Source organism: Rhamphochromis longiceps, linkage group LG20 (genome assembly GCF_057381845.1).
Source record: "Rhamphochromis longiceps isolate RC_006_pf linkage group LG20, R_longiceps_female_GT1.1, whole genome shotgun sequence".
NCBI lineage: Eukaryota > Metazoa > Chordata > Actinopteri > Cichliformes > Cichlidae > Rhamphochromis > Rhamphochromis longiceps.
This window is the reverse complement of record NC_140576.1, coordinates 32,693,847-32,721,731: the sequence shown is the minus strand read 5'-3', so window position 1 is coordinate 32,721,731 and position 27,885 is coordinate 32,693,847. Positions and strand designations below refer to the sequence as shown.

At 40.4% G+C, this 27,885-nt stretch overlaps 3 protein-coding genes across 7 annotated transcripts in view; 1 reads left to right on the top strand and 2 right to left on the bottom strand.

Moving 5' to 3' along the window:
• plekhg5b (pleckstrin homology domain containing, family G (with RhoGef domain) member 5b) overlaps window positions 1–13,814 on the bottom strand; it is a 79,422-nt gene extending 65,608 nt beyond the window's left edge. The window contains exon 1 of the mRNA XM_085392653.1: window positions 13,086–13,814. Within this exon, the coding sequence (XP_085248779.1) occupies window positions 13,086–13,167 (82 nt within the window). The 5' untranslated portion in view covers window positions 13,168–13,814. The remainder of the gene's footprint in view (window positions 1–13,085) is intronic.
• Window positions 13,815–17,228: 3,414 nt separating this feature from the next.
• nol9 (nucleolar protein 9) lies at window positions 17,229–26,329 on the bottom strand. Of its 2 annotated transcripts, none has more exons than XM_085392629.1 (13): window positions 26,179–26,329; window positions 24,131–24,640; window positions 23,836–24,043; window positions 22,684–22,814; window positions 22,444–22,579; window positions 21,730–21,826; window positions 21,441–21,538; window positions 20,720–20,887; window positions 20,368–20,620; window positions 20,160–20,274; window positions 19,789–19,963; window positions 19,190–19,323; window positions 17,229–18,205 (listed from the first exon to the last, which is right to left on the bottom strand). In XM_085392629.1, the coding sequence occupies exons 2-13, from the start codon at window positions 24,593–24,595 to the stop codon at window positions 18,086–18,088; spliced, it is 2,100 nt and encodes a 699-aa protein (XP_085248755.1). In that variant the 5' UTR covers window positions 24,596–24,640; window positions 26,179–26,329; the 3' UTR covers window positions 17,229–18,085. The 2 variants fall into 2 exon arrangements, with proteins under 2 accessions (XP_085248755.1, XP_085248756.1); XM_085392630.1 differs by lacking the exon at window positions 26,179–26,329 and adding an exon at window positions 25,900–26,158.
• A 223-nt stretch (window positions 26,330–26,552) lies between these two features.
• The window catches only part of zbtb48 (zinc finger and BTB domain containing 48), a 12,205-nt gene continuing 10,872 nt past the window's right edge, over window positions 26,553–27,885 (top strand). Inside the window, exons 1-2 of one of the 4 annotated variants that reach the window (XM_085392627.1) lie at window positions 26,553–26,691; window positions 27,578–27,690. The gene's annotated coding sequence lies outside the window, so the exon portion shown is untranslated. Of the gene's footprint in view, window positions 26,696–27,577; window positions 27,691–27,885 lie in introns of all 4 variants that reach the window. The other 3 variants (XM_085392628.1, XM_085392625.1, XM_085392626.1) reach the window with 3 other exon arrangements.

Sequence of the window (27,885 nt, the reverse complement as noted above, 5' to 3'; positions counted from 1 at the left end):
GCAGCCCATGGCCCCTTCCCCCACTGAACAATTATCTGAAGCTCTGCAGACAATTATTACTCCCTTTTCTTTGACCATTTTTAAAGACAAAGCCTGCCAGCCAACTCTGCTTTCAACTTTGCCAACTGCCAATATGTTCATCTGTAATCTCCACCTGCACGATTACCTCATCCAGCTTGCGCTTGCTAAAACTTGCTTTGAACCTCCTGTCTAAGTCTGATCCTACTTCACAGCGAGTCCAAGTGAGCAAATGCACTTCCTTCGAGTACAATTATATTTCCAGAGGACAACAGTATCAATTCTGTAACTGCAACAAACTTTTTATCATTTAAAAATAAGCAACATTTAATACTGCATCTGACCCCACAAAGCAAAGACCAATAAATGTCTCTGAACCTTCTGTTCACTGCATCGTCCTGTTGATCCTGTAGGTTTTTAGATTCTCTGCTAATCATCCACTTAAAGCCGCCCACCAGGAGCTGTCAAGCACCAAATGCTGTCCTCTTCTAATCCATTTATCCAAGCTTTTCCCAACTAAATTACAGACAACCAACTGCTAAAAAGGGTGTTGCTCATCTCATCTCATCTCTAGGAGCAAGTTTCCTTTGCCGTCGCCTTCCCTGAGGTTTGACTTTATCCATGACAAAGTTTCTCAAACTGTGCAAAGTTGGCGTGTGAGGCAAGCTGCTCATGTTAAAGCCCTGTGTAGGATCTCCTGGAGATAGGGGGGCTTTCTGCCCACTCCATCAGACAAGTGTTTTATTCATGCAGAGGTGAGTTGCATGCTGGGACGGGCAATGTGGGCCAATGGCTTTTGGACTGGGTGACACAAAGATCTCTTTTAGGCCTCCTCCTACATCCAGAGCGGACTTTCTTTATGTTTTGCTCAAACTGTAAAAGGCTGACATTTTTCTGCATTGATTAGTGCCCGCGCCCTTTATGTCTCCTGAAAGATTTATTCGTTTTTATGAATGCACCAGCTCTGTGGAGCATGAGCTCAGATATTTCTGAGGAGGTAGAACGCACACATCAGCCTCTCGGAAATGAGCAAAAGGAGTCCAGTTGCAAAACGCTCGAGTGAAACAACGCACTCCGATCCTCTAATATCTTGGAAAAACAGCTGAAGGGTTAAACCAACATGCAGTTAGATATCAAATCAAGACATAATATTTTCCAGGGTTGCTTAAAGGTTGATGCACTGCTATTATGCATCTAAAATGGGAGAAGAAATACTGTGAGAATGTGCTGCGCCGGCCGGGGGAAGGGAGGGACGTTGTCACACATAGCGACCCACATGTCCAATTTTGGGATAAGAAATTAGAGGGTAGGATGGGAGCTGGTTTTCTGCTCAGCGCTGGGCTTTGCAGACATATGGTAATAATCTGAAGCAGCTTTGAGCACGCAGCTTCCCTTTTAATGAAGAGTGCAGTCGTGCAGCATGAGAACTGGGAAGCAAATACAAGGGCCAATTTCCACCTACTACAGAAACAAAGCGGAAAGCAGATGAGATATTAGCCTCGCTTTCATCATCATCCATCAGCTCAGCTTTTAATAAAAAGACACTTCTTTAGTCCTATCAAGAACAGAAAATACCTGCTCAGGTATGGCACCAATACTGACATTAAAATGCTTTTTGGTCTGATCTCATACACAGAATATTTGTGTGTAATTTAGAATCTAGAAATGGTTTCTGTACAGTGAAAACACATTTTCAGAGGCTGGGCAGGTGTTTGCTGGCAGATTGACTGGACCTGAACATGCACAAAGTTTAATCCCTATGAAAAGACTTTTGGTACAGGTAACTTTGGGTTTTGTGGAAGAGTCTAATCAGTTTGACTGCACATGTTTTTGAGCAGGCTTTTGTTGCATGCAGGTGCACACGCACAATCTTAAAACCAAAGGGTCATCTGAAGCTTTTTTTATTAGCACGTTTTAATTTAGCTACATTCATAAACAATGACTGGCACAGGGAACAGGAACCAGTCTTCAACCATTATCTGGGATCCAGATATCCTGGCCACCTCCTTCAGAGGCTACGATTGGAGACGAGTCCAATAGTGACCAAAATGCAAGGGAATCTGTATTTTCTACCAAGATTACACAGCCTGATTTATGTATAATTTGCCAAGGTTTGACAAAGGTTTCCATTCACAAATAGGTATTCCAGCAGTTTGCATTTTCAAGAAGTAGCCTCGAGTACTAAAAACCACCAGCATCCCTTCCTCTTAAACACTCATTTCTGATCTCCACACTCCTACTCCCCCCAAAAAAGTCAAGTCACAAGTTCAAGCTAAAAATAAACCTGATGTAATCGCTATAAAATAATCAGGATTATTTCTTTAGACTTAACAAAGAATCTCAGAAAAACAGAAGACATTATGCAACTGTTTTTATAAGCTCAGCGGCTCTGCCCCTGGCTTTTTAAGCAGAACATTCATGTATAACATCCGTGGACTAGGTGTTACAAATCTGCATTCCCATCTGCTTGAGTGATTCTCACCCATCTTAAAATAAACACCACACAAAACATGGCTGAAAATGAAGGATTTCGAACAGCTGATCTGGATATCAATTGTTCCATCTGATAAATGTAAACTTTTTAGGGCAGAAATCTTGATGCCAGTGCAAAGTTTCGAAGTGTGCGTCTCTCAGCAATGCAATGATGAATGGCAGTCCTCAACCAGTCTCTGGTACTGTAAAGATAACAGCAGAAGGAGCAGTATGATGACAGCCCTATTATTGCAAAGAAATATGTTGATCTTATCATCCAGGATATTGTAAGGAACAGTTTGACCCTGACTGACACTTGTTATGCTCAGAGTTTGATAAGAACTTTGCATCATATCTGCCTGATAAGTAGCTACAGCCAGGAGATGGTCAGCATAATAAACGACAAAGGTCTGCTTCTGTCCAAAAGTAAAGGGAAAAAGAGCATTTCCATAGCTCACTAATTAACACTACTTGACAGATTGAGGTTTGTCTCTGTGCTTTGCTGGAAACCCTTCTATTGCAGTGCAAAGTGAGCCTTCACAATAAAATTCCTAAAAAGAAATATACACATGCAACAAGGGAACAAAGATTCCTTTTACACTATTGTGGTGACAGAAGTATCTATATTTTCATATGTATGTAAAAAACAAACTGGGTTTCTAAAACATATCAGGCAGTAAAAGGTTAATTTCTTCCTGTTTACAGTCTTTATGCAAAGCTATGCTAACAGCTTCTACACTCACTCGCTACTTTGTTAGGTACACCTGTTCAACAGGCGTGTGATTGGCTGATCAGATATTCAGCCAATCACACGGCAGCAACTCATTGCATTTAGGCAGGGAGTCACTCAAGATGATCCGCTGAAGATCGAACAGAACATCAGAATAAGGAAGAAAGGCGATTTAAGTAAATGTGGTGCTAGACTCCCTGATCTCAGTATTTCACCAACTGCTGATCTCTAGCTGGTTGTGTCAAAGGAGAATGTTCAGAGTTTTTCAGGCTAATAGGAAAGCAGCCACAATCCAAATAACAATTTGTTACCACCAAGGTATGCAAAACAACATCTCTGACGCAGATTGGCCATAGCAGCAGAAGACCACACCGCTGCCACTGTCAGCTAAAAACAAAAAGAAGCTTCAGTTCACATGGGCTCACCCAAATTGGACAACAGAAGAATGGAAAAACATTCTCTAATGTGACGAGTCTCAATTTCTGCTGCAACATTTGGATGATAGGGTCAGAACTTGGTGTAAAGGCCATAAAAGCATGGGTAAAACCTGTTTTTGCATCAACAGTTCAAGCTGATCATAGTGTAATGGTTTTCTTAGCACATCTTAGCACCAACATTTAAATGCAACAGCCTATCAGACTTTTGCTGTCCATCCCTTTATGACCACCTTCATGGCCTTTATACACAAATCTTCTGATGGCTGCTGTCCTTTTATAAAGATAATCTCAGACTGGTTCCTCGAACATGACAATGAGTTCTCAAATGGTCTTTGCAGTCACAATATCTCAATGCAACAGAGCACCTTGTGGATGTGGTACAATGAGAGATTTGCATCATGGATGTGCAGCTGACAAATCTGCATCAACCGTGTGATGCCATCATGTCAACATGTACCAAAATCTCTGAGGAATGTTTCCAGCACCTTGTACCATGAAAAATTAAGGCAGTTCTAAATGGGGTCCAATCTGGTACTTGCAAGGTATACCTAATAAAATGTCTATTGAGTGCATTTGGTTTATATACACCATGCAGGAAGTCCCTAGCAGTAAGAATATTTTCTAAATGCCTCAGTAGTCATTTAATCCAGTACAGCACTGCTTGCAAACCTTTAAGTTAACACACTAATTAGAGGTGATATTACTACAAATATTAATGTTAATTTAGCTACCTCCAACTAATCGTAGTAGGATAAGACAAAAATAGCAAGCAAAACGTCCTAGTGTGTCAAGCCTGAATGAACTGGCTGCTCAACAGGATCACACTCACTAAAGTATTAATGGTGTGTTGAGGAACGAGTGAGCGAGTGGCTGCAGTATGACAAGACTGTAAATGAGACTTTTGGACTGTGAGCAGTAAGGGGGGGGGAAAGTGTGTAAGTCTGAGTGTTGACAGAGGGAGTGCAGTTGAAGGCTTGTGCATGCCCATGTGGAGGAGGTTGGGGGTTATATTTAGCAAGGTGGCCCATCAAACAGGCTGAGGTTAACCTCTCACCAGCAAACTAAGAGCAGTTAAAGACATCTCTGTGTGAATGCTCAAAAAAAGAAGAAAATACAAATGATTTAGTTTCTGCCTCACCAAAAAGCAACTTCCAGCAAGACTATCCATTTCTGTTTTTACATATGGATTAATAAATTTTTAAGGAAAAGCAGCACATATTAATGTGCACATCAAACCTGCCGAGATACGTTTCAGGGTATGTATCACTCACCTGTCTTTTGCAAGAGGCACATTTCCATTCTATCCAGAGCCTGAGACACATTTCTCTACTCTTTGGATACAATTTATCTGGCTACTGTGCTTTGCACGATGCACACCACCTGCTTTGACTCCATTTTTTATATTTTATTACTTTTGTGCTTCTGTGCTTTATATGATTTGAACGAAGTTTTTTTGTTTTTCATATATAACCAGTCACACATAGGTTGTGCCAAAGGATGATGATCTCAGAGACTTCGCATTAAATCAATATTTTTGGACTCACCCATCCAAGTCATGGTTGGACAGGAGCCTAACCCAGCTGTCACCGGGCAAAAGGTGGGCCCAGTCCGGACAGGTCACCAATCTATCCCAGGGTTAATAATTCAATGTGCTTTCTGTAATGTCGTGCCGGCACTCATAACACGGACAGACACGCACACAAAATTTCATCCGCACATGTCTCCACTCTTTGAAATCAACATCAATCCATCGTCATCATCTCAAAATGAGAGAAAAGTGAAGGGTATTTTTGACTGTTGTTTTGACTATAAATTAGAGTCAACTATGGCTTTGCACACACGCACGCTACTCTCCTCCGCTTTTTATTTCATCATGTGTGTTTTGTTGGTGAAAGACTCAGCTGTGTGTGGGGAAGGTTCGGTGAAGGGTGGAGGCGAGACAGATGAGCCGTTTTACACATTTGTACAGGTTGAACAAGCAAGCGGAGGCACAGGTGGAAATATATGTAAAAGTTAAAAACAAAACAAAACACCATGGTTATTGGCAGTCTCGCAGAGGGATCACAGAACTATTGGACTATGGAGAAGATCACCAAAACATATTGTCTGTTTTCATTTCCTTTTGTCTTCAACTAAATGAAAATAAATTACGTTTCTTTATCCATCATTACTGCTGTCAGTTTGCCAGTTGGGCACCATTTGTCTGGCTACTCTGCTTTTAGTTCTTCAGTCGCTGCTGAAAGACAGCAGCCTCTGCAGGGCCTGCAGCTCTGTTAGACTGTGCTATGAGCTAAATGCACATGTCGCTATGCTAATATGCCAACAACACTAAGGTGTTTAAGAGTATAATTCAGGTGAGAAATAAAAAACGCATTTGTCGAGTGTAACACAGCCTGCAAATATCGGGTTGTGAGTATTATTACACTCTTCTGCATTTCAGGCCATTCTCAACAAATCTCTTTGATTCTGTAGTATTTGTTTAACGAGTCAAGATATATGAAGAGGTCACCTTAATTTTAGGCTACGATTTAAAAAGAGAAAACACCAGTTAACTTACTTATAATTCAGTGCTAATTAGAACTGACAGGAATAGAAACAGATATCAACCACACTGGGCTGATTGTTCAGTCTGTCAGAGTCATATGCTTAATCAGTTCCTATTATCTGCCATGTTTTTCTGGCCTGGTCTTTTTGGCAGTCGTGCATTGTAGAGCAATGATGTCAAACTGGTAGCAGACCTGAGAAACAGGCGTGCCTTTTTTCCAAGCCTAACTCTTTGACTCAGAGATGTAAACCTGTCTTAGCGCAGCCTATACACAGAAATCTGATAAAGAATCAGTAACAAAATCAACATGGACAGAGATGTTATTATTCTTTGTGGATGCTTGGTTAAAAGTATTGGACAAAATAAAGTGCTGAGTCACACTACTGCTTGATAAAAAGTCAGGAGGCCCACCAAAGTTATTACAGTTCACCTTGAAGGAGGAACATTATTGTGTAGACAAAATTTATTGACACTGTATTCTGTGGTTGAGCTCAGCCTTGCAGAGTCATTCTTCCCCTAGAAACTGTAAAAGTGTCAAGATTTTACAGCAATCTTTAAATAGTTCATAAAGTATTTCATTGTAGGGCATGGAGGACTTTATAAGGCACCAAGACAGGGCGACACCTGAGACCTGATAAGAGAGAGGGTTGAAAAACAACAATTAAAAAAAAAACCAAACAAACCAGCCAACTTGTTTATAATACAATCTGACTGTTGATTCAATACATGTAGATTTAATATTCCAGTGGCCAATGAAATTAAAGCTTTATCTAAATTTACTTTAAAGTAATTCACCACAGAGGCTCATCTGCCTCCATCTCACCGTATACCTTATATCAGCGGTCCCCAACCCCCGGGCCCCCTGGGTCGTTTGGTACTGGGCCGCGAGAGTTGAGGCTTGGGCGTTTATGGTTTTCAGGGTTTTTAAATCGCAATTTCTTTAATCATTCTTATTAGAGCAGGGCGATATGACCAAGAATATTTATCACGATATACATTTGAAAATTTGCGATAACGATATAATTGACACTAGACAAAATACTTTACAACTCCACAACTTTATTAGTGCATAAAACCCCATCAATGTATTTTCACTTAAACAAGCAGCTGTTTTTTATCTGCATTAAAGTTATATAAAAATTTTACAGTACAAATGCAAATTCCTTGCTGACAGTTTAACCAAAAGGCATTTCCAGTGGAAACTGGCCGACATATCCTCAGCATAACCATGTATAATATCCACAAAGCTTAAAAAGAGGCTATACACACACACACAATACGGTAATATTATGTTGAAGCACAGTACGTATCACTCCGCGGAGCTCCTGCCTAATATAGGCGTAATGCTCCGACAATCCATCAAGCAGTCCGGGTTCGTAGCTTAGCAAAGTCGTACTAAAACATTTGACAGATTTTCGAGCGCTGTGTACGACATAAAATCATTTCGAGGTCAGTAAACACAACCAGAATTCATACATAAGGCGCACGGGATTATAAGGAGCACTGTCGATTTTCAGAAAAATCAAAGGATTGATTTTAAGTGTGCCGTATTTTCCAAACAACACGGTAATAACGACGGCCCCCTAGCATGCTCTACCAAAAATAGTGCTTTGTTGTGTATCTGACGGACAAAAGCTAAACCAGTTCCACACCACTGAAGTTGCAGCATTTTTACAAACCAGTTCTGGTTCATCCGTTTCATTCAATGAACCACTTTTGCTCTTCTCATTCTGCGTCGCCGCCATGTGCGTATGTAAACAAAGGCACTGCGCATGTGCGTTTTACCCATAGTCTATCGCGATATTTCATTTTCTTATCGTTGCCCAAAATTACACCGGTATTACCGTGAACGGTATGATATAGCCCAGCCCTAATTCTTATCGTTAACTAAGTTTTCCCGGGTCTTTTCCCCCTTATAATGAATAAATCTTGCAACTTATTTACAGCTGGGCTCGTCAGGCACTCTTTTTGGCTGCAGTGGTTGTTATTATATTTACATGCTTCCATCTCCCGTTTCTGCTCTGTGAAAGCTCGTACTTTTCCACTCTCCTTTTTCTCCCTCCCTCGCTCACAGACACATAACGGGTATGGCGGTCCATTCTCCCTGCAGCACGGACTACACTGCCCATGAGACTACATTTTCCACCAGCATGGAAACCAAAAATAGAGAGGGCATAGCCTTGTGAGACAGGAAAATGTTGCCGTGTAATCCATTCATTTCAAAAAGTAACTGTATTTTGAATACCACCTTTTTAAAACGGTAACTGTAACGGAATACAGTTACTCATATTTTGTATTTTAAACAGGAAACGGCGGTACATGTACTCCGTTACTCCCCAACACTGCTCACTACCTTTCCCTTCTATCACAAATCAAGGTAAAGCTTAAAAACACGCTCGAAATGAAAACAAACCCAAACACAAATTATTTTGACCTTGCTTGAGCGCTATCATCAAGTCTTCATACACCTGAATGAGAGAAGTGAACGAGTACCTGAATTTGAAACACGAGTCGATTTTACCACATGTCTTCTGAAGATATCAAAAGCGCTGATATAAAACCTCAGAAGCTGAGGTAGAGGGGCCATCCCCAGCGAGTGAGTCATGATGAGACATGGTGTAATTTAACAGTCCATCCTTAAACCAGCAGCTCAGAGGGACAAACAACCACTCTTCAGCTTGTTGATATGAATAATCCCATAATTGAAACAATCTGGTTGAAATTGCAGAGGGGGTCTACGGTTGAGAAGCCAATAACAGAGTCAACGGGAATCAAAAACACTTATTCTTGAAAAGTACAGTTATTGTCATGGGGAAGGCTGCAATGCACATAAACAGTCATTTAAGCAGGGTGGAGGTTACACGTGTGGAAGGACACATTTAGAGATAAACATTTGCAGTTATGTTTCTGGTTAAAGAAGGTGTGTGTGTGTGTACGTGTATGCGTGCACATGTGTGACCTTTACATAGGCCCTCTAATTATCTGCTGCACAGTTTGAAGTGAGCGAGCGCACTGTTGGTCTATTTACAACATGATGAGGCCCTGACAGCGTGGAAGGGCTTTTGATCACATTAGCTGCCTTTATTTGTTTGAAGTTGGCAAAGTGATGCGGAGCGTGAATTTACAAAACAAGACTTCAATCTAACGCTGACCAACGGGGTAGATTTCATATGTAAACTGAATGAAAATGCAAAGCGGAGGCCAACAGCTTGTGCTCTGTGTGACGATGCAAAACTGCATGGACAGACTACCCCTGAAGGCAACGATCAGCGCACCAACCGAATTGTGAGCCTAACAAACCTGCTTCTGACTGAGCGTAAGAAGGGAAGCGTATCAGCTTCTGTTCGTCATTGATCATTTAAAAGTGCTCCAATGTGAAAAGATCTTTGAGAGAACAGTGGGGAAAAATAAGCCCTTAGCTGACAGCAGGTTTATGACAATGACTTGATCTGTGGCTATAAACAAAAACACTGACACTGCAGTAAAGTGTGCAAGGCCACAACACCTGCTCAGTGTGCATACTGTGAGTTTCCCTTATGCCTCTCAAAGCACCTGAAATCAATGTTTTTTACATTTACAATAGATCACGACTTAAAGGCAAAGGCTTTGTTCTCATCAGCTCATCAAGCGCTCACAGCAAGAATTAGAAATGCTAAGCATTTAAGAAAAATTCTGGTTCCACAAAGTGACACAATGACTGCTTTTGTTATGACAGTGTTGCATTTCGCAAGTTTTTAGAAAAAAACAAAGCATTAAAACACAAAAAAGAACAGTAAATGCACTGAGGACTAAAAGCTAGTGGAGAAGATAATGTGGAAATGACACACTGTCTATTACCAGAGGAAGAACAAGAGCAAAGACTTCAAAGGGGAATCCCCCTGCAAAAGAAATAGGGCAGTAGAACCACAACGGTCAAATATGTGGAAAATCTGATGGTTGTACATGAAATGAGAAAAGTTTTGGGTCACAGGACCTTCATGAACTCCCCTGCTGTGGGTAAATCAACAAGCAAGAAGTGGAGTGCAGAAATAATTAGATGCAAGGAAGGAAATACATTTTCTGTCAGACACAGGGAAGGGAAAGATTGCATAAGTGAGCTATTGTTTTTCAGTACAGTCTGCAATGCAGATCACATTCAACTAGAGACAAAAGCTAACTGTGTTTACCAATATTTACTGTAGTACCAAAAGAGGTCAACTTGCAGTCATTGCATTTTAGCAAAAAAAGCCCAAAAACTTTTATACGTTAAAAGAAAAAAAAAATACTAGGGTGAGCTGGAGCAACACACAAGAAATTTGAATGATTATGTTTCTGCAACTGAAGGAAAGAAAGAAAATAAGCAGAGCGAACCGTGACTCAAAATGGCATCAGGAGAAGACATGAATGCAGAGAGGGAAAAGGAGAAAGGAAATCACACTGGAACAACAGAAAGACAGTTTAGAAAAGGAAGTTTAAACTGTAACAAGCCACGAGCCAGACAAACACTAATACGCACTCGCGCACACACTAACACACACCGTGGCACATGCACGCAACTTTCAAAGGTCTGGTCAGGCTCCAGATGTTCCCTGAGAGCTCTGCAGCTCAACATCGGGTCCATTTAGCTGCTATTCTAGACCCATTTATTATGCTAAAGATGTTCTGATTTAGATTCACGTCTGAGCACTTCCTGGGCAAACGTCATCTGCCAGCAGAGCTCATTTGATATGATCAAAAGCACCATTACAGCTGTTAAAGGAGGCTATTGGTAAGATATATTTTCTTGCCGTTTTAAAGGTGAAGAAAAAAAACTGTCATACATCTTCTCATGAGCCTGCATGGGCAGCGACTTCTTGAGGGCTCATTTCAGAAAGGAAATTACAGAATCCATCTGTAGATGAAGATCATGCGGCATGATAAAAAGCCCCAAAGTGTCTAGTGTTCTGTCAATGGCTGCAAAAGAATGGCCTCATCTTGGAAAGCCACAGGGCCGCCAAGTCCTTAAAGTACTCAGAAGAAGATAATTTCATCATCTGTAATTTCTAATTGATCGTGAGATATGATTAAACACGGCTACTAAAAATACTGTTTCCACTGCTGTTCAGCATTAACGTGCAAACCTCAGCTCTGAAGTCTGTAAATCACTGAAACCACTTAAGTGGACAAAGCAGCTGGTGAATTATTCTGTAACCTTAATGAAGTGATTAAATTTAAAGAAACTGAAGTAGAAATTGGACACACCCCTGTCTCGAGGATGTGTGGCTCTAACAAGAAAACATTTACAGGCATTTTTCCACTAATTTCAAATATTAAATAGACTTGATGATTAATAGGGGTCGGAATCAGAGAGTAACTCATAATACAACACTATCACAATGTGTTATCCATCCAAGTGGCTACCACAGACTAAAGTCTAACCAACTTGAACAGCCTTTGCCGTTTGTGGACACAGGTCTTTACCCCTTGGAAGCCTACTTGGAGTAACCTTTGAAGCTTGCACCAGAAGTTTGCACCAGAAGTTTGCACCAGAAGTTTGCACCAGAAGTTTGCACCAGAAGTTTGCACCAGAAGTTAGCGAGGGTGGTCTCTGCCCATGCAGCTACCCTTGGAAATACATGGAAACTGTTCTTATGGCCATCGTACGACATTTCATATATATATATATACTCAGATGTCAAACCTCGTCATTAAGGGTACAGGCGAGGTCGTCAGATATTGCTTTTATGAGTGGAAGAGGTAAATTTCAGCCTCTGACCTCTGACATCAGTGAACATCACCGATATGGCTGTACCGATAGTAGTCTGACATGAACCAAACAAATTAGGCTCAATCGACTGAAAATAAAGACATGCGAAGACCACACTTCTACATTTACGGTCAAGCTTTGCATGAACAGCACATGATGCTGTAATACTACGAAGCATTAAACCAATATGTCCTTCCCACGGTTGACATCTTTTGGGATTGATTTGACATCCCAGCAGTGAATAAGTGCACACAGCAGAGATATTTCTTCAGTTTTTGTTTTTTTGTGGACAACAGAGACCAGACTAGACATCTGGCCCCAGATTAGACCAGTGTGTTTAAGACAGACTTAAGACTCCGGTGGCCTGGAACACTGAAGGGTTCCAGACTCAACCAATTAAGGCTGCTAAACTTTAACTCCATGCATACTTCACTTACTGCATGAACCCATGAACTGCAAACAGTGTACATGAACATGTAAAGTCTATAAAGGAGAGGGAGAGCGAGAGAGAGCTAAACTCCAAGGACATCAATCTGATAAGTCTTCAAAACTAGAAGCGTCAAGTATTCATTTTATTAGGTTTCCATCAATAAAAGCTCAACGAGAAACTAATTTGCAATTTACCTGAGTGTGAGAAACAGTTAGATAAACTCATACTGCTAGAAAGGTCGTTGCACGTCTAAATTATGAGCAGGAAAGAGTGGAGGAGTGCATGAAAAAAAGAACTGCTGTAAATTGTACTGTCTGGAGATTTACAAGAGGTAATATCCATCATCTGAGTGTATACTGAGTTGTCCCAAGATCCTTTATCAGGTGCATAACTTCAGATCAGAGTGTACTGTCCTGTCTGACTGAAATATTCCTGCCTCCAGCTGGGATAATTGCTCAGGTCACTTGCCAAATCCAGCCATTGACTTTGATGACTGGAGGAAAACATGACACAAAGAACTGCTGCCTGACGATCAAAGCCATGAGAGCTCCTCTCTTCCCCTTCCTTTGTGACTTCTTAAAGACAAACTCACAGTGAATCACACAAATAAGCATGCTGATCACTCTGAGGTGGTGACTTATCCAACATTATCCAGCTGCAGACTGAGCAGCCGCTCGAATATTAAGATGGTGATCAGTCAGTAGCTGACTTCATGAATTTTTACTTACTCAGGCGTAATCTGAGACCAAGCCAGCTCCTTGGTGGCGATTTGTGCAGAACTGAATTCATGGTCCACTTGTTTGGCACCATCTAAACATACAATCCTTCTCGAAATCCTCTCCCGCACCAACTCCAGCTCCTCGCAGGTCCGTCTGTCGGTGTGGAAGGCTCAGCGCTGATCAGCCAGAAAAATGTTTAATTAGCACATTTTCATTTTCCTCTCATTCCCACGGTCGACCTCCTCTAAAACGCAGTGCGCTCACACTGGAGGATCTGCTCGGCGGCGAGCACAATGCTGTTCATATCACGGCGAATGCGCGGAAAAGAGTGGCAAAAAGCATCCCTCGGTGCACACGAACTAAAGTTAACGCTGGTCTAACGACTAGTGAAGCACAGCTGCAGGTTGGACTGTGCTCTAAATGACCTGTTGCTGTGTGCACGCGTGAAAGGAAAAAAAAAAAATCCTCCCAGCGTTCACCGAGCAACGTCTGTTGGTGAAGCTCGATCGGTGCAGGAGTGGGATTACGAGGAAAAACCGTCCCCTGGTCTTTAAAGCTGCAGCTCAGTGGATGGATTTTCTTCTTAACGAAACTTTACACAACGCTCGGGTGAAGTTGGATTGTCCGCAGTCTCCTCCGGCCGCCTTCTCTGTTCAGACACCGGTTCTCGTCCATTCATTCATGGAACCTGGATCCACAAAGACCCAGTGCAGTTTCTCTCTCTCTCAAGTGGCGCAACGCCACCGCTGCTGCTGGAGGCGCCAGAGACACACATACAGTCAACAGCAGCACAGAGCAGAGGTTCATTCACGCTTTCAGTAAACTTGTCACATGTAAACAGTGAACACGAAACAGCATCAGGTGTTGGCTCCACCTTGAAAACGGCAGGTGACGAGAAAGGAGAGCGGAAATCCCTGGGACATCCCAACCCAACAAAGGCTACACCTTTCTATAGTGGGCCCTCCAGTTAATGTTGTGCCTGCGAAACCTTCTGTTTTTTATCAGAGGCGTTTCCAGTTTTGGGTGTTTTTTTTTAATAGGGGTGCGCCTAAAACAAAGCAGCACTGGGTGGTGGGGCAAAGGAAATGAAGTAAAGTCGGTGTAGACAACACTGGGCAAGGTTTTCTGACTCATACGCAGCCTTGTGTCCTTATACAGATGGTATTAATTTAAAAAAAAAAAAGGTGGTGCATAAGACCTCAGACAACTTTATGTATTAAAACCGTTTTACAAAACTATAAAACAAGTAGCCTATTAAATAAAAGCCACAGTAATAGTTTAGCATTAAAATGTACTCAAATAAGCTAAAGTAACTGAGGTAAAAGTAATTGTTTTGGAGCACATGTATGTTACATCACTATTGGTTTATTAATGTGTATAGCGAATTAATGTTGCAACTAGAAACTATTTTATTTACTTATATACTTAAATGTAGCTTTATTTATATTAAGCCAGCATCAGTAGTACCAGAGCTTTAAAATACATGATGTGAACTACAAAGTACATTATTTCCAATAAGAATGCTGTGGAATAGAAGCGGAAGGTAATAGAGAACTGCTTAATGTACAAGTACATTAAAACAGTACTTCTGTAAAGTATTACATCACATTTTGCTCACTGGTTCTATCTATGCTCTCTTCCAATGGCAGTGGGCGTTGCAGGATTAACTGTCCTTGCCTCACTGTACTCTCATGCAGTAACAGTGGTGGTGAGTTGGGGCACCAGGTCAGTTAGCGTTAATTTTAGTGCTCCCTGGGACATAAACACTGCTTCTATGGAATCACCAGTTAAATAGATGATAGAGAAACTTTTAAAAAGTCTGCTGATTGCAGCAGTGAATATTTTTCTATTAATATCAATACAGATATCGAGTGACATGATGAAGACTATTAAATGTACCAAAACTAAGTAGACATCAAGTATTCATGCTAGCTACTGTGAAAATCAATGTAATCAAACAGTCTAAAGAATCTGTAATTGCATGCATGTTTACATTGAATGTGAACAACACTGTCTCTACATTGTTGTTGTTGTTGCAGGAAGAAGGTGAACATCACATAAAGAGTGAGGCACGGATTTTTTTGTGAGGAAAAATACAGCAACGAAAACAGGATTTGTGCACAGCTTTGCCTTTTGGCAGGTGTCCTCGATACTTTTCTGGTTGATGTTCCAAGTTTTAACCAGATCAAGAACCTCACCAACTCTGCCAAACCCACCATAGGAACCAAAAAAAAACCAGCTCACATGTCCCATTAAAACAAAAACTAAAATTTTTATACTTAACTGGACTGCCAAATGTTTTCCCTTTAAAAGTAATGAGGTGGTGTGCAAAATGTAGACAATATCGGGAAAATATGACAATTTCAATTACTCAAAGGTCAGGCTGATGTAATAATAGCCTGTGATACGTTTCTATTTGATTTTTGATTGAAATTGAAATTTTGGAGGATTTAGTTTTTGGGGGACGGGGCACCAAAGAGGAAAGACATCAGTAGTGATCTTATAGAAACGTTGCTGCCATCAAACCTGAGACGAGTTATAAACTCATTTCCAAATAATTTTTAGCTCATCATTATTCACAAGTGAAAAATATTCAAGACAGTTGACAATCACAGCAAACTCACCACAGTGTCAGAACATACAATGCTCGGAGAAACTGTATAAATCCCAAGCGCTACATCTCAGACTCTTTGGGCCTTTATCAGCATGTTAAATGTTAATGTTCATGACAACAGAATTAGAAAAAGACTGAATGAGTATGGCTAGTTCGGGAGGGTTACCAAAACAAGCCATACTGCCATGTTCTTTAAAGAGAATATGGCAGGACAGCTTAAGTTTGAAAAATTACATCTGAACAAACCACAAGATTCTGGAGCAGCGTCCTCACTTTGGACATATTTGACCAAAGTGGAGATGTTTGGACACAATGCACTGCACCAACCAAACACAGCACATTTGCACCTCATAACAACTGTCAAGCTCGATGGTGGCCTGATGATTTGGGCTTGTTTTGCAGCCACATGACATGGGCACCTTGCAGTCACTTTGAGTCAACCATGAGCTCGTCTGTGTACCAAAGTATTCTAGAGTTAAATATGAGACCATCTGCTTGCCAGCTAAAGCTTGGCCAAAATTGGTAATGCAAGAGGATAACGATCCCAAGCATAGCAGCAAAACTACATCTGAAAAAGAAAAAGTCAAGGTGTAGCAATGGCAAAGTCAAAGTTCAACATGATTAAGATACTGTGGTGGGACCTTAAGAGAGCTGTTCATAAACAAATACCCGCAAACCTCAGGGAACTGAGGCAACATTGTAAAGACTGGGCCAAAATTTCTCCACAATGCTGTGAGAGAGGGATAAAGTCATACAGAAAACAAATACTTCAATTACTGCTAATGAATCATGGGTACACTTAGTTTTTTCACACACCAGTTCTGCATTTTGACTTTTGCAAATAAAAAAAATGGCATAATTATTAACATATTTAAACTTTTGATAGAACAAATTGATTTTTATTACGTCCTGATATGCAAAACCTTAGAACTGAAAAAGGGGATTGCATCTATGTTATCTTAAATCACATTTCTGGTTTATTTGTTTTTTGAGATGAGTGGCATGTGCACTACTGATGAGACTTTTCATGCATTTAAATGTACTCTGAACTGAAATATATCCCACCAGTTTCATGTAGACTGCCTAGTGGCACATCTACAGTGGGCTCTGGGTTGCATGAGGTCTAGAGGAAAACATCTGACGTGACAAAGCCGAAACAATGACTCTGCCAAAATGTAGCTGTGCTGCGTTTGTGCGCTCCCACCCTCAAATAAAGAGGCGGGCAACAGTGAACAAAGACGAGCGAGGGGGCAGAAAGGGGATGTTAAAACAGCCCACTTAACAAATGAGCAATTCTCCACTGCGTGACCGGTTGTTTACGGCCGAGTCCTTACAGTCCTTCCACCGAGATAAGATAAAGGTCAGCCTTCGTGCAGCAGCATCTCGGTCCAGCGATCTTCTTCCTTAATCTTAATTTGCATCGTAAATTCATTACGAAACATTATAGTTTAACAGAATTACAATCTTATTACAGGCTAGAGTTCTGCTGTTCAAAACAAAGTGGCTGCTGCCCCCTTGAGGGGAAAAAGCCAAACATCTAGAAACAACAAGCTCTTTATTTTCATCCCACACAGGTCAACATAAGGAACTGTAAACAAAACCTCTTGAATGGCCTTAAGTAACAAATGCAAAAGAGGGCAATAAAAATGGAGACACTTCTGTAAAGGCTTTGATTGGTGTACAAACAACACGGGCATTGTCCTTGTTGGGTTTTCTTTGCAACTTCAACTGAGCTCACGTGAAAGACGTCTTCATAACTGCATCCTGTCCTCTTCTTTATTTTTTTGTTGAATGGAAGGGAAAACAACACGGAAAGCGCCGGCGGTGGATACTTTATAACAAAACAGCTGCCAACATGGAAAACTACTTGTCTGGATCAGGCAAAATACTGCACACAGTGATAAATTAAATTGCTATTAAACCATTTGAACTCTACATGGATATATGATTATGATATTTAAATATCAAAGCAGCTGTAACAACCACCATTCACAATGCTCTAAATAGCTGGTGAAGGTAAGAACCACATAGTCTGGAAACAAACTTGCTTCAAGTTTATTATCTGGCAGGCATTTAAGATTTGGAATGTCATCCACAAAAAACAAAAAAAAGAAGAAAAAGAACCATCAAACGAAAGCTTTGACTATAACGTGTCGTGTTATTTTACAGTCCATGTGAGAGAAAACACCTAAGCGCCTTCACAGCATCAAACAAACATACAGTTTCAGGTTCCAAGATATGGCAAGGGCTCTCAAAAAAAGAACTCCAGTAAGGTCAGAGTATGAACCTTAAAACAAAAGTAAGAAGTGTCCCACCTCAACCTCAGTTCTGTACATTCAAAGGCCAGCGCTGACTGATGGGGAAATGTAAAGGGCAATAAAATGCTGCAGAAATGTCACTGCATCTCCACTTGACTGGGCCTCGTCATTCCCTTGAAGACTCGCAGCTTTCCTGCTCCAGTGAGATCAAAACTGTAGTCTGTAGTAACATAGGGCATCTCCCCATCAATGCCCGGCTGAAATAGAAACAAAGACACTACACGTCACAATAGAACAGTAATGTCATCTTTAGATATAGTTATACACAACTGAGAACTTTGGAACTCTGAATGTAAATAAATGTAAATAAAAACAGAATGCAACTGATTTTATTCACAACAAATCAAAGACAAACATATCAAATGTTTAAACTGATACATTTTACTATTTGATGAAAAACTGTTTTTTAAATCTGATTTTTAAATTTATTGGCAGCAACAGATCTCAAAAGAAACTGGGACGGATGAACAAAAGTTTGGAAAAGTAAGTAACACTAAAAAGAAACAGCTGCAGCAAAACTGTAAAGACGTAAAACATCTCATCATCTACATGCCTGTGATAGTCGGGACCCTCAGGAAGCAGTGCATTAAATAAAAAAGGAAGACATAATTCTGTCAAGGAAATCACTACGTGGGCTTGGACACTTCTAGGAATCACTGTATGTGAACACAGTTCACTGTGCCATCCAGGTTAAAGCTCCATTATGCAAAGAAGAAGCCATATGTGGACGTGATCGATCAATGTCACCATCTTCTCTCATTTAAAATGGACTAATGGAAAAGTGCGTCAGATGAACCAAATTTTGGCTTTTTTGGAGGGGGGAAAACATGAATGCCAAGTCCTCAGGTACCACCTGGGTTGTTATTAGTGCTCCCTTAAAGAGCCTTCATCTCTAATGCTATAGAGGTGCACTTGTGCCTAGAGATGAAACAGCCTGCACATCTGGAAAGGCAACACCAGTGCTGCAAGGTCCATACAGGTTTTAGAGCAACACATGAGCCCTTTCAGATGGTATCATTTTAAGGTGGGGGGGCCTGCATGTTCCAACAACACAATGCTTATTAACTGCATCTATTATAACAACATGCTTTAAAGTAGAACAGTCTGAAGTGACTTTTCAGCAACTGAAAACATTTTTGATAACATGAAAACAAAATGAAAAACATGAAAAAGGATCTAACCTGTGTTGTGAAGATACAGGAAGGCATTGAAATTGCTCCCAAGAGGAGACAGTTGACTTTACGAAGAACTGACGGATCTACAGGTGTCAGCAGGAAGTACAGACCCCGTGCCATGTCAATACCTCGGAGGAGCCCTGGAAGACAGTATCAAGTAAATATAACGACATATAACGACTCTTTAATTCTCAAATTGTCAAATGGATTTGGGTGCCCTGGTCTATTACATCTAATAAATGTGTTTCTTTATTCCCGATCTTAAGAATTGAATCTGGTGCTGAAACTTCAGTTTATGGAATAAAGTCTTCACTACATAATCTACAAAACATTTTCAGCTCTTCACAAATATTTTTATTTCCTTCCTTCCTAGACTTTTTGGATCCCCCCGATTAGATATAAACGTATTTTTCTGACCAGTTACTACAGTTAAAGAAAGAAAGCTTCAATAAACTGAAAAACCAGTTTATTGTGGCAGTAACAATAACTTGAGCTTTTTTAAAAAAAAAGATATCAGCAACATACATTTTTAACTTGATAAAAATGTTTCAGTCAATGAGGAAGTAAAGCCAAAGTCAACACAATAACTCAGAAAGGACACTTACCAAATCCCACACATGGGCAGATGGGTGCCTGGGAAAGAAAGACTGGACCTCCCTTGCTTGTTACTTTTTCTGCCAGGCAGCAGAGTCCTACCAGACTACCACTGGAAGCATGAAACATGTGCGAGGGCACCACGTCGCAGTGGGTAACACCTAACGCAATCGCTGTGTGTGGAACCTGTGGGTTTAGCAAGAAAATTGTTAGGTGGTTGCTTAATAAATATAAAAACATCTTTAAAAACAACAGTTTGCAGTTTAAGGAGGTTTAAACCAAAACTGGAGCATAGACAGCCATTTCTCCCTGATTTAAATGTCATGAATTGTATTCATATATGTATAGACTGTGATCAGAGAGTCATGTGCTTCTTGTGTACCTGGTATGGTGTGAGGCTGTGCAGAGGTCTGACTGGTCCAGGGTCCGGACACTGCAGCTGACTCAGATAGGCCAGGAGAGACAGATTTCTCAGCTCATCACTACGCTGGTGTTTCCTGTCAAATGCAGCGATATGAGATGTAGCCAAGAGTCTGGAATAATGTTTTTACACCAGTATATTAATAATGGTGGTGCAGTGGTGTACTTACGCTGTTCCTTGACTCCCAACTCCTTGAAACTCTGCTTGTATACTAATGTGACTGTAGATTCTTGGGGGGCTGTGGCTTTCTGTAAACTCATCCAGAGCGGTCTGGGCGGGTGGGTGAGTCTGAAAGCCATCTGCCGTTCTCAGAAAGTCTGGAGTGAGGGCGGGGCACTGATTGACACCACTGTGACTGAGCTGGACAACATGGGAAACTGGGAAGAAGCGGATCATGTCAACCAGCAGCTTGAATCCAAATCCTGTGAACAGACACACATTTAGAAATTTTTTTTATTATTAGTGTATTTAAATTCTCCTACATTGTTTCACTGATGTCACAGAAGGCAGCTCACACTGACCTTTGACCCAGCCCATGGTGTTGATAATAATCGGAGCCTCTCTGGTCTGGGATCTTCTGCACCATAAGGATTTAAGAGATTCCATATATCGATCCAGGTCTGAGTTGCATGATGACTGACCGTAGTAGATCATGTGGTCTGGAGTCTGCTGATGTGTGAAAGGAGGACCTGCAAAGCAGATCATTATACGTCTTTTAACCCACTCTTACTAATCAAGTAGGAGTCAGAAATGAAGAAAACACTATAGAGGCTGGTTCTGCTGGAGGTTTCTTCCTGTTAAAAGGGAGTTTTCCTTCCCATTGTCGCCAAAGTGCCTGCTCATAGGGGATCATATGATTGTTGGGTTTTTCGCTGTATGTATTATTGTAGGGTCTACCTTACAATATAAAGCACCTTGAGGTGACTGTTTATTTGGCACTATGTAAAGAAAACTGAATTGAATTGAACTATAGAGGCATAATTCTACACAAAACCCACCATAAAATAACAATTTTGACATCACATTTTGAATCACACATGATTCTCACATGTTACATAGGTTTAAAAGAAGCTGAAAGGCTAACACTTTTACTCCTAGACACAGGTGGACTGGCTGTGTCAGTTTCCAATCTTTAATCTAAGGTAAGCAAGGAATGGCTCTTCCAACACATTGTTGTTAATAATTTAGCCCCAGTTGTAAAGATGTAAAGATTTTGAACATATAATGAGGATTGAAACATACCTAAAAGGGGTTCTCTGACAGTGAGGAGAGACAGGCAACCAGCAGGGGTGAATTCTGTTTGACCGAGGTCACCTTCCAAATAGTCGACACTAGCAGTGCTGAAGGAAAACAAAACATATCGTTATTCTCCACTTTAAATGACCCACAGAGATGTTTGTAGGCTGTAAAGACCCTTGTGTAAATGTGAACCAAAGCAAACTAAACATTACAATAAAGAGAGAGGACCAGAGCAGGACCAATGACATAGTGAACAGGACATTATAAAAACTGTAGTTAGTGAGAAACTTACTAATTCAGCAAGGTGTTAATGAGCACGCGAATAAATGTTGACTTTCCAACATTCTTGGTCCCACACACCAGGATAACAGGACAGCCATCTATGTCTCCTGTCAATGAAAAACATGTCAGGTTTTCATGAAAGCAACCAAAGTGAGCATTTTGTTTTGGTATGTTCTTATCACATAAACGTCTGTGGTTCGATTCAGTTACAGAACAATTCTGCAGGACTCCTACTAAGAGTGAAGAGCAAAACTTACACTGACTATTATATTCTGTTTTTCTGCTGATCACTGTTAAACCAACACAATAACTGTGACTGGTAATTCTCAGCAACTGACCAACTTACTGTTAAAGCCCTCAGAGTGTGAAACACTTTCTACTGAAGTCAGTTAAGTTACATTTGGTATCTGTTAAGTTCTTATATAAACTCTTTTAGGAACACTGATAACTAAACCTCCTTGTTTGAACTAGTAAATGTAGCGGTTCTTACAGAGTGCTTTTCTATCCTGAGCACTAAAAGCGCTTTGCACAACTTCACCCAGTCGCACACGCACTTTCTTCTACACTGTTTCCTATCGAACATTCACACACATAAATGATTATGATACAATGAACTTTATTCAGTACTGTTCTGTGTGTGTGTAAGGGTTACAAAATAAATAAATTTAGCCTTGTAGCATAAAAGTGACTCGTGTATAATTTGGCACATCTAAAAGTGGGTTACCTTTGCACACACTGACTAATGTGTTGAGAGCATGTCTGTAGCTCTTCGACATTTTCAGCCCTTCAATGTAGCTGTCGAGAGGAATCATACCCAAACCGTTGAGTGGAGTGTCAAGAACAGCTGACATGAGTTCAGTCTACAAACAAGCAGGAGAAGCTTTTCAGATTCTGCATGTAAATTATGTTGAAATTTGTCTGCTTTGCTGACTAAATCCAAGTGTGAACATATCTGCCACCTTACCATCGGGAGGTTGAACAATTCGCTGAGATCTGGAAAGCTGGAAAGAAACTGTGTCATAGGCGTCTCGATGGGCTCCAGCAGGATGATGGATGAATTTGTCGTTATGCTTTTTAACAGCTTCTTTCGTGATGCTGTTAAAAATGCATATTCACAGCAATTAAAAGTCAGAAAAACACGTTCTAATACTATATATTCAGCATTTAACTGATAGAGCTATATCAGTGTCTGTGTTTTATGATACATATGCCTTTATTAAAACTTCCTTTCACAGAAAATAACGCAGAAAAAGATGCTCAGATTAAATCAGAATCATCACAGTTTCTGTTTAAAATCATATGTGTACATGTCACAATTGTTACAATTTATTTACAGTTTAGTCGCCATGTTTTTATACACCACTTTGCATTTAATCATTAGTTATTATTAATCTATGGCTCTCTCCCATAGCATGTCTTTTATACAGTCTTCTTCCCCTATTAACCAACCGGTCATGGCAGATGGCTGCCCCTCGCTGAGCCTGATTCTGCTTGTTTCTTCTTCTTAAAGAGGAGTTTTCTTTTCCACTGTCACCAAGTGCTTGCTCATAGGGAGGGTTATCTGCTTGTTAAGGATTTCTCTCTTTTATTGTAGGGGCTTTACCTTGCAATATAAAGGGCCTTGAGGTGACTGTTGTTGTGTTATGGGGTTATATAACGTTATAGCTGCACAAACTACAGTTTTACTGTTTTCACACATCTTCATCACTAGTTTGTCTCATATTTATGACTCAAACAATAAGCACTCAAGAGTAAACATCCTCTTTCAGTGTGAGTGTGCACAGAAACTGAAGCAGAAAGCCTGGGCTAATGGAGAAAGTTGATGACCACTTTTTTAGAAATGCTTCACAAGACATCCTTTAGTTAATTTTCTATTGTTTACATTTCACTTAAGACAGTCTGCGAACATGCATTGCAGTGCAACAGGTGGGGTAAAGAAATTATAATTATTATCATATAATTATTAGCTTAAAAAATCCAGACTTTGCAAAGAGAAATAAGGTCCAGCTAAGTAGAATTCACAGTATTTTTGCCTATATAATATGAACTCTAACCAATCAGACTTCCTAGTGCTATATTTTAACTTCAAACATAAAAGAAAAAGTGTGCTGCTCACCTTGTGGAAGATACTTTTGGAGGATGTGTGATGCCTCGTTTCTACTTTCCAACGCTCTGATGCTTTCTAATCCTCTTATACTCAGTGGACAATGTGATGCTGGGGAGAAAAGCGAATATGACTGCTGACCCTCTTCGATGGTAAATCCCATAACTTCTACACGACCATAAAGACAGGTCAGAAGGCACTTCCCGCGGAAACACAGCGTCTGCAGGTAAGACATGTTTAATCACAGAAATTAAATGACATCAGATTAAACATCTACATGTCCAACTAAAAATCAACTGACGCATACCTGATCCTTCTGCATGACAAGTACTGTGCGGTTCTCTTGATCGTCTCTCTGCGCACAGTGATGCAGAGCCTCTCCCTCCAATCTACCTCTCCGGACATCCTCAGTGTTATCTGAGGTCTCCATACCATTCCCATGCACTGACTGGGAATACTCCTTCCAGTCCTGTGAGTCATCTGAGTCATTGTCCATGGTAAACACTGAGCTTCCATTAGCCTGAGCATGTGTCTTCTTAATTCCAGACTCAGAAGAGCTATTCTTGTGGTTAGAGACAGACTTCACTTTATTTTTCAGCCTCTTGACAGATGTTTTTTTCCTTACAGACTCCTGGTGCTCCTTCACCATGCTGATCACCACAGGGCTAGAGTTTACATTAGAGAAACTGACGGGAGGTCTGCACCGTTTTCCCTTCGCATCTTTCCACTTGTGAGATTTATGTTTTACCTCTGTGTGTTTGTTCACTTTCATGATTGTCAGCAGTCAATTAGGTAAAAGAAAAATGAAAAGGTGAACCTGCAAAGAAAAGGATGCACTTCATCAACTTAAGAATAAAGAATGGAAACAAAGCATTTACACTCAAGCAATTATTAGTTTAGTTCTGTGGAACCCATCTAGTTTACTTAAAGAGCAACTTTATTTCATGGCATTTAACCTTTGCACAGAGATTTTTATTGTAATAATATGATAATTATTATAATAATCTTCAGTTATTTTTAATAAGTGTTCATCTATCCCGATGCCTGGTTATTTGTGCATTGAAACTGTTGCAGTCAAGTTCCCTCTATGGTGTTAAACATCAGTATTAGCTTCCATCACAGGTAGCAGACAGTTTATGCTTAAGCTGACTTGTCTGCTTATATCTTATTGAGTTCAGTTAAATCCACAAAGAGCAGCAAATGTCAGAGGAGCAGTGGTGCAGGTCAGCTGATCACAACACACGCAGAGGAGCTGGTGAGTGAAAGGAGAATGGTGGCTAAGCTGCCATCCCTGCTGGACAACATCTCCCACGCCATTCAGGAGACTCACAGCACTGAGCAGCTCCTTCAGTGGTAGGCTGCGGCTCCCACATGATAAAGGTTATCTTATCTTAAACAAATCTACTCAAGCTCACAACACATGTTTTTGCATTTGTTATTCCTAAGGGACATTTTTTCCCCAATGTTGTAGGCGATATTAGGGTTTGTTTGTTTGTTTGTTTGTTTGTTTTTTACATTTAATCTAACTTGAGTATTTTTCACCTCTTGGAGTCACTTTATAAGACTCTTAGAGTCTTTATAAGACAGTAAGACTGTTTTTATTATGTTTATTTTAATTTTAAAATGACAAGGCATAGAAATTTACATCAACACTCCATCATTTAAGATTAAGTCATGCAGGCTCAGTTTCATATGCAGGTTTACAGCATTTATTCCATAGACCAGAAAATCATACTAAACAAACATTGAAGGCCACTTACAAAAACCCACGTGCAGGCTCAAAAAGCCCATGAACACAGCTGCACTACTTCAGGTTACTCTTTGTTTACGTTATTCTTTTAAAATTGTGTTTACAGTTTCAGCTGCTGTAACACAGGAACTACTCCACGTTTGTGATGAATACAGTACATCTTCTCTTAGATTAAATAATCCTGTTTATAGTCTTGTTTTAACATATCCGTTAGCCAGAGCTAGCTTTCTTTTCCAGCCACAGCTCAATATAAATGAAAACTAAAGCCAAATATGTCGGTTTTCCACAATCTCTCAAAATGTGAACAGAGCAATGAATAAAATCACCTTCACGCAGTATGACAAGAATGCAACCTCAATTTTAAACTTGGGTTGAAGTTATCAAGACCAACTTCACCTAACACCGCCTCAAAAACTAGCATTAGCTGCTAGCTAACGTTGTTGCTTCCCGAGAAAACACTGTTTTAAAACAGATGGCACAAAGCTGTAGTTATAATCCCTGTGCCTTGGCTGCGAACATGCACAAGTAATGTTTATAATTATCTTAAGAGACACTAAAGAGCTAGTCACTTGTTATTGCAACGGTGCTAACAGGCTAATACTTACATGTGTGAGCCGCAGATAGACGCTGAGTCCGGATGGTCAACTATGACTTTACCCGAAGTGTTATTATCTGCTAAAAGAAGCGTCTAACAACTTAATTAACTTTTTTAGTTTTTTTCCCCCCCAATACGTCGATAATATTACATACAAATGGAGCTACGAGTAAGAATATGGTTAGTCTCAGATTGTGATTAATCTAATCGTTAATATTTTAACATTGTACGATATAAAACATTCCCGGAGTGCGGTCGCATAAACAGCGTCACATCCTGTTTCACTTCGCACTTTTTAGGGGCCTACAAGAAACGAAGACAAGGTGCACGAAGCTAGGTTTTTTCTGTTTTATCACTCTGGCTCATGTGACGCCCGGATCGTGTGCAGGTTACAGAGAGGCCCGTCGTGTTTAATCGTGTTTTTAATCGGAAAGTCAAACGCGAACTGAAGCTGTCTGTTGGACAGCGCGCTAAGGGAGCGTCTTTAAAGAGATGTGCTAGGAACTAAACGTGGAAGTGCAAAGTGGGTGAGAGTTTGCAATTATTTCACGAATGCTTTTTCGAATATGAACACTGAAAATGCACTAGGGTATGTTTAGACTTTATTTTAAAGGCAGCTCAATAAATGTTGTAAATATAAGGACAATAATTTAAATCTAATAATTATTTAATTTGTCCATCTAATATTAAGAGCGATGCTCAGTACATACTTTAAAGTACAGGGTGGGCCATTTATATGGATACACCGTAATAACATGGGAATGGTTGGTGATATTAAAGTCCTGTTTGTGGCACATTAGTATATGTGAGGGGGCAAACTCCTCAAGATGGGTGGTGACCATGATGGCCATTTAGAAGTCGGCCATCTTGGATACAACTTTTGTTTTTTTCAATAGGAAGAGGGCCATGTGACACATCAAACTTATCCGGTTGTTCAGTCTGACGTCACTAGCCGTGTCTGGGTCTAAACTCCGCTGCAGGTCCATATATCAAACGATCACTATGGCATTACTGAGAGTTGAAAAACTGTCTAAAGTCTTTCATCTTTAATAAAATGATCAGCGTTCTGCTCTACCAGGTGTAACAATTGAGTTTAACATCCAGGCATCCATGAAAACGGAATTTATGACATTTAACGGAGTTAGAAGTTAGCAGGGAGTTAGCTCGCTAGCTTCTATCTAAATACAATATAGCATGTCCTGACTGCGGGGTTTTGGAAACAAATTAAAACGTACAGCTCTGTTATCACTTCCAGCATAAATGAAGACAGAAAACTAAACAGCAGTAACGTTTGTAGGGTTACTGAAGTTGGGCTAGCTGGTATATAATGATGTGCTGCGTGACCGCTAGCGACACAGCTATGTTAGCATAATATAAACAAGCTAACTTTTTTTTCCACTCGATAAAAGTTACCGTGAGTGTTCTCGGTGGTCAGGAACAAATGTAATCGCATGGCAGGATGCTGTAAAAGGACCAAACTTCAGCCAGGAGAACAACTGAGATAATCCATCCACAATACGAGGTTAGTCATTCATATACTGCTGCATGGGCTGGGCTGTAGTTACACCCTAAGGTTTTAAAAACTGAGCTTAAATAAATGATTAGCGGTAATAAAAGCCGAGGGAGGTCAACAGTGATCACTGACTGTTTTAGGAGCTTTTTGAGATCAAATAGAAGAAAATACATAACATTAAACGTGTTAACAACACAAAAGCCA

Coding starts and splice junctions, on each gene's coding strand:
- nol9 (XM_085392629.1), bottom strand. CDS start 24,595: ATGAAAGTGAACAAACACACAGAGGTAAAACATAAATCTCACAAGTGG. Junction 19,964..20,159: donor ACAGCCTCACACCATACCAG/GTACACAAGAAG, acceptor CTAAACCCACAG/GTTCCACACACAGCGATTGC. Junction 18,206..19,189: donor CCTGTATCTTCACAACACAG/GTTAGATCCTTT, acceptor TTTCTATTTCAG/CCGGGCATTGATGGGGAGAT.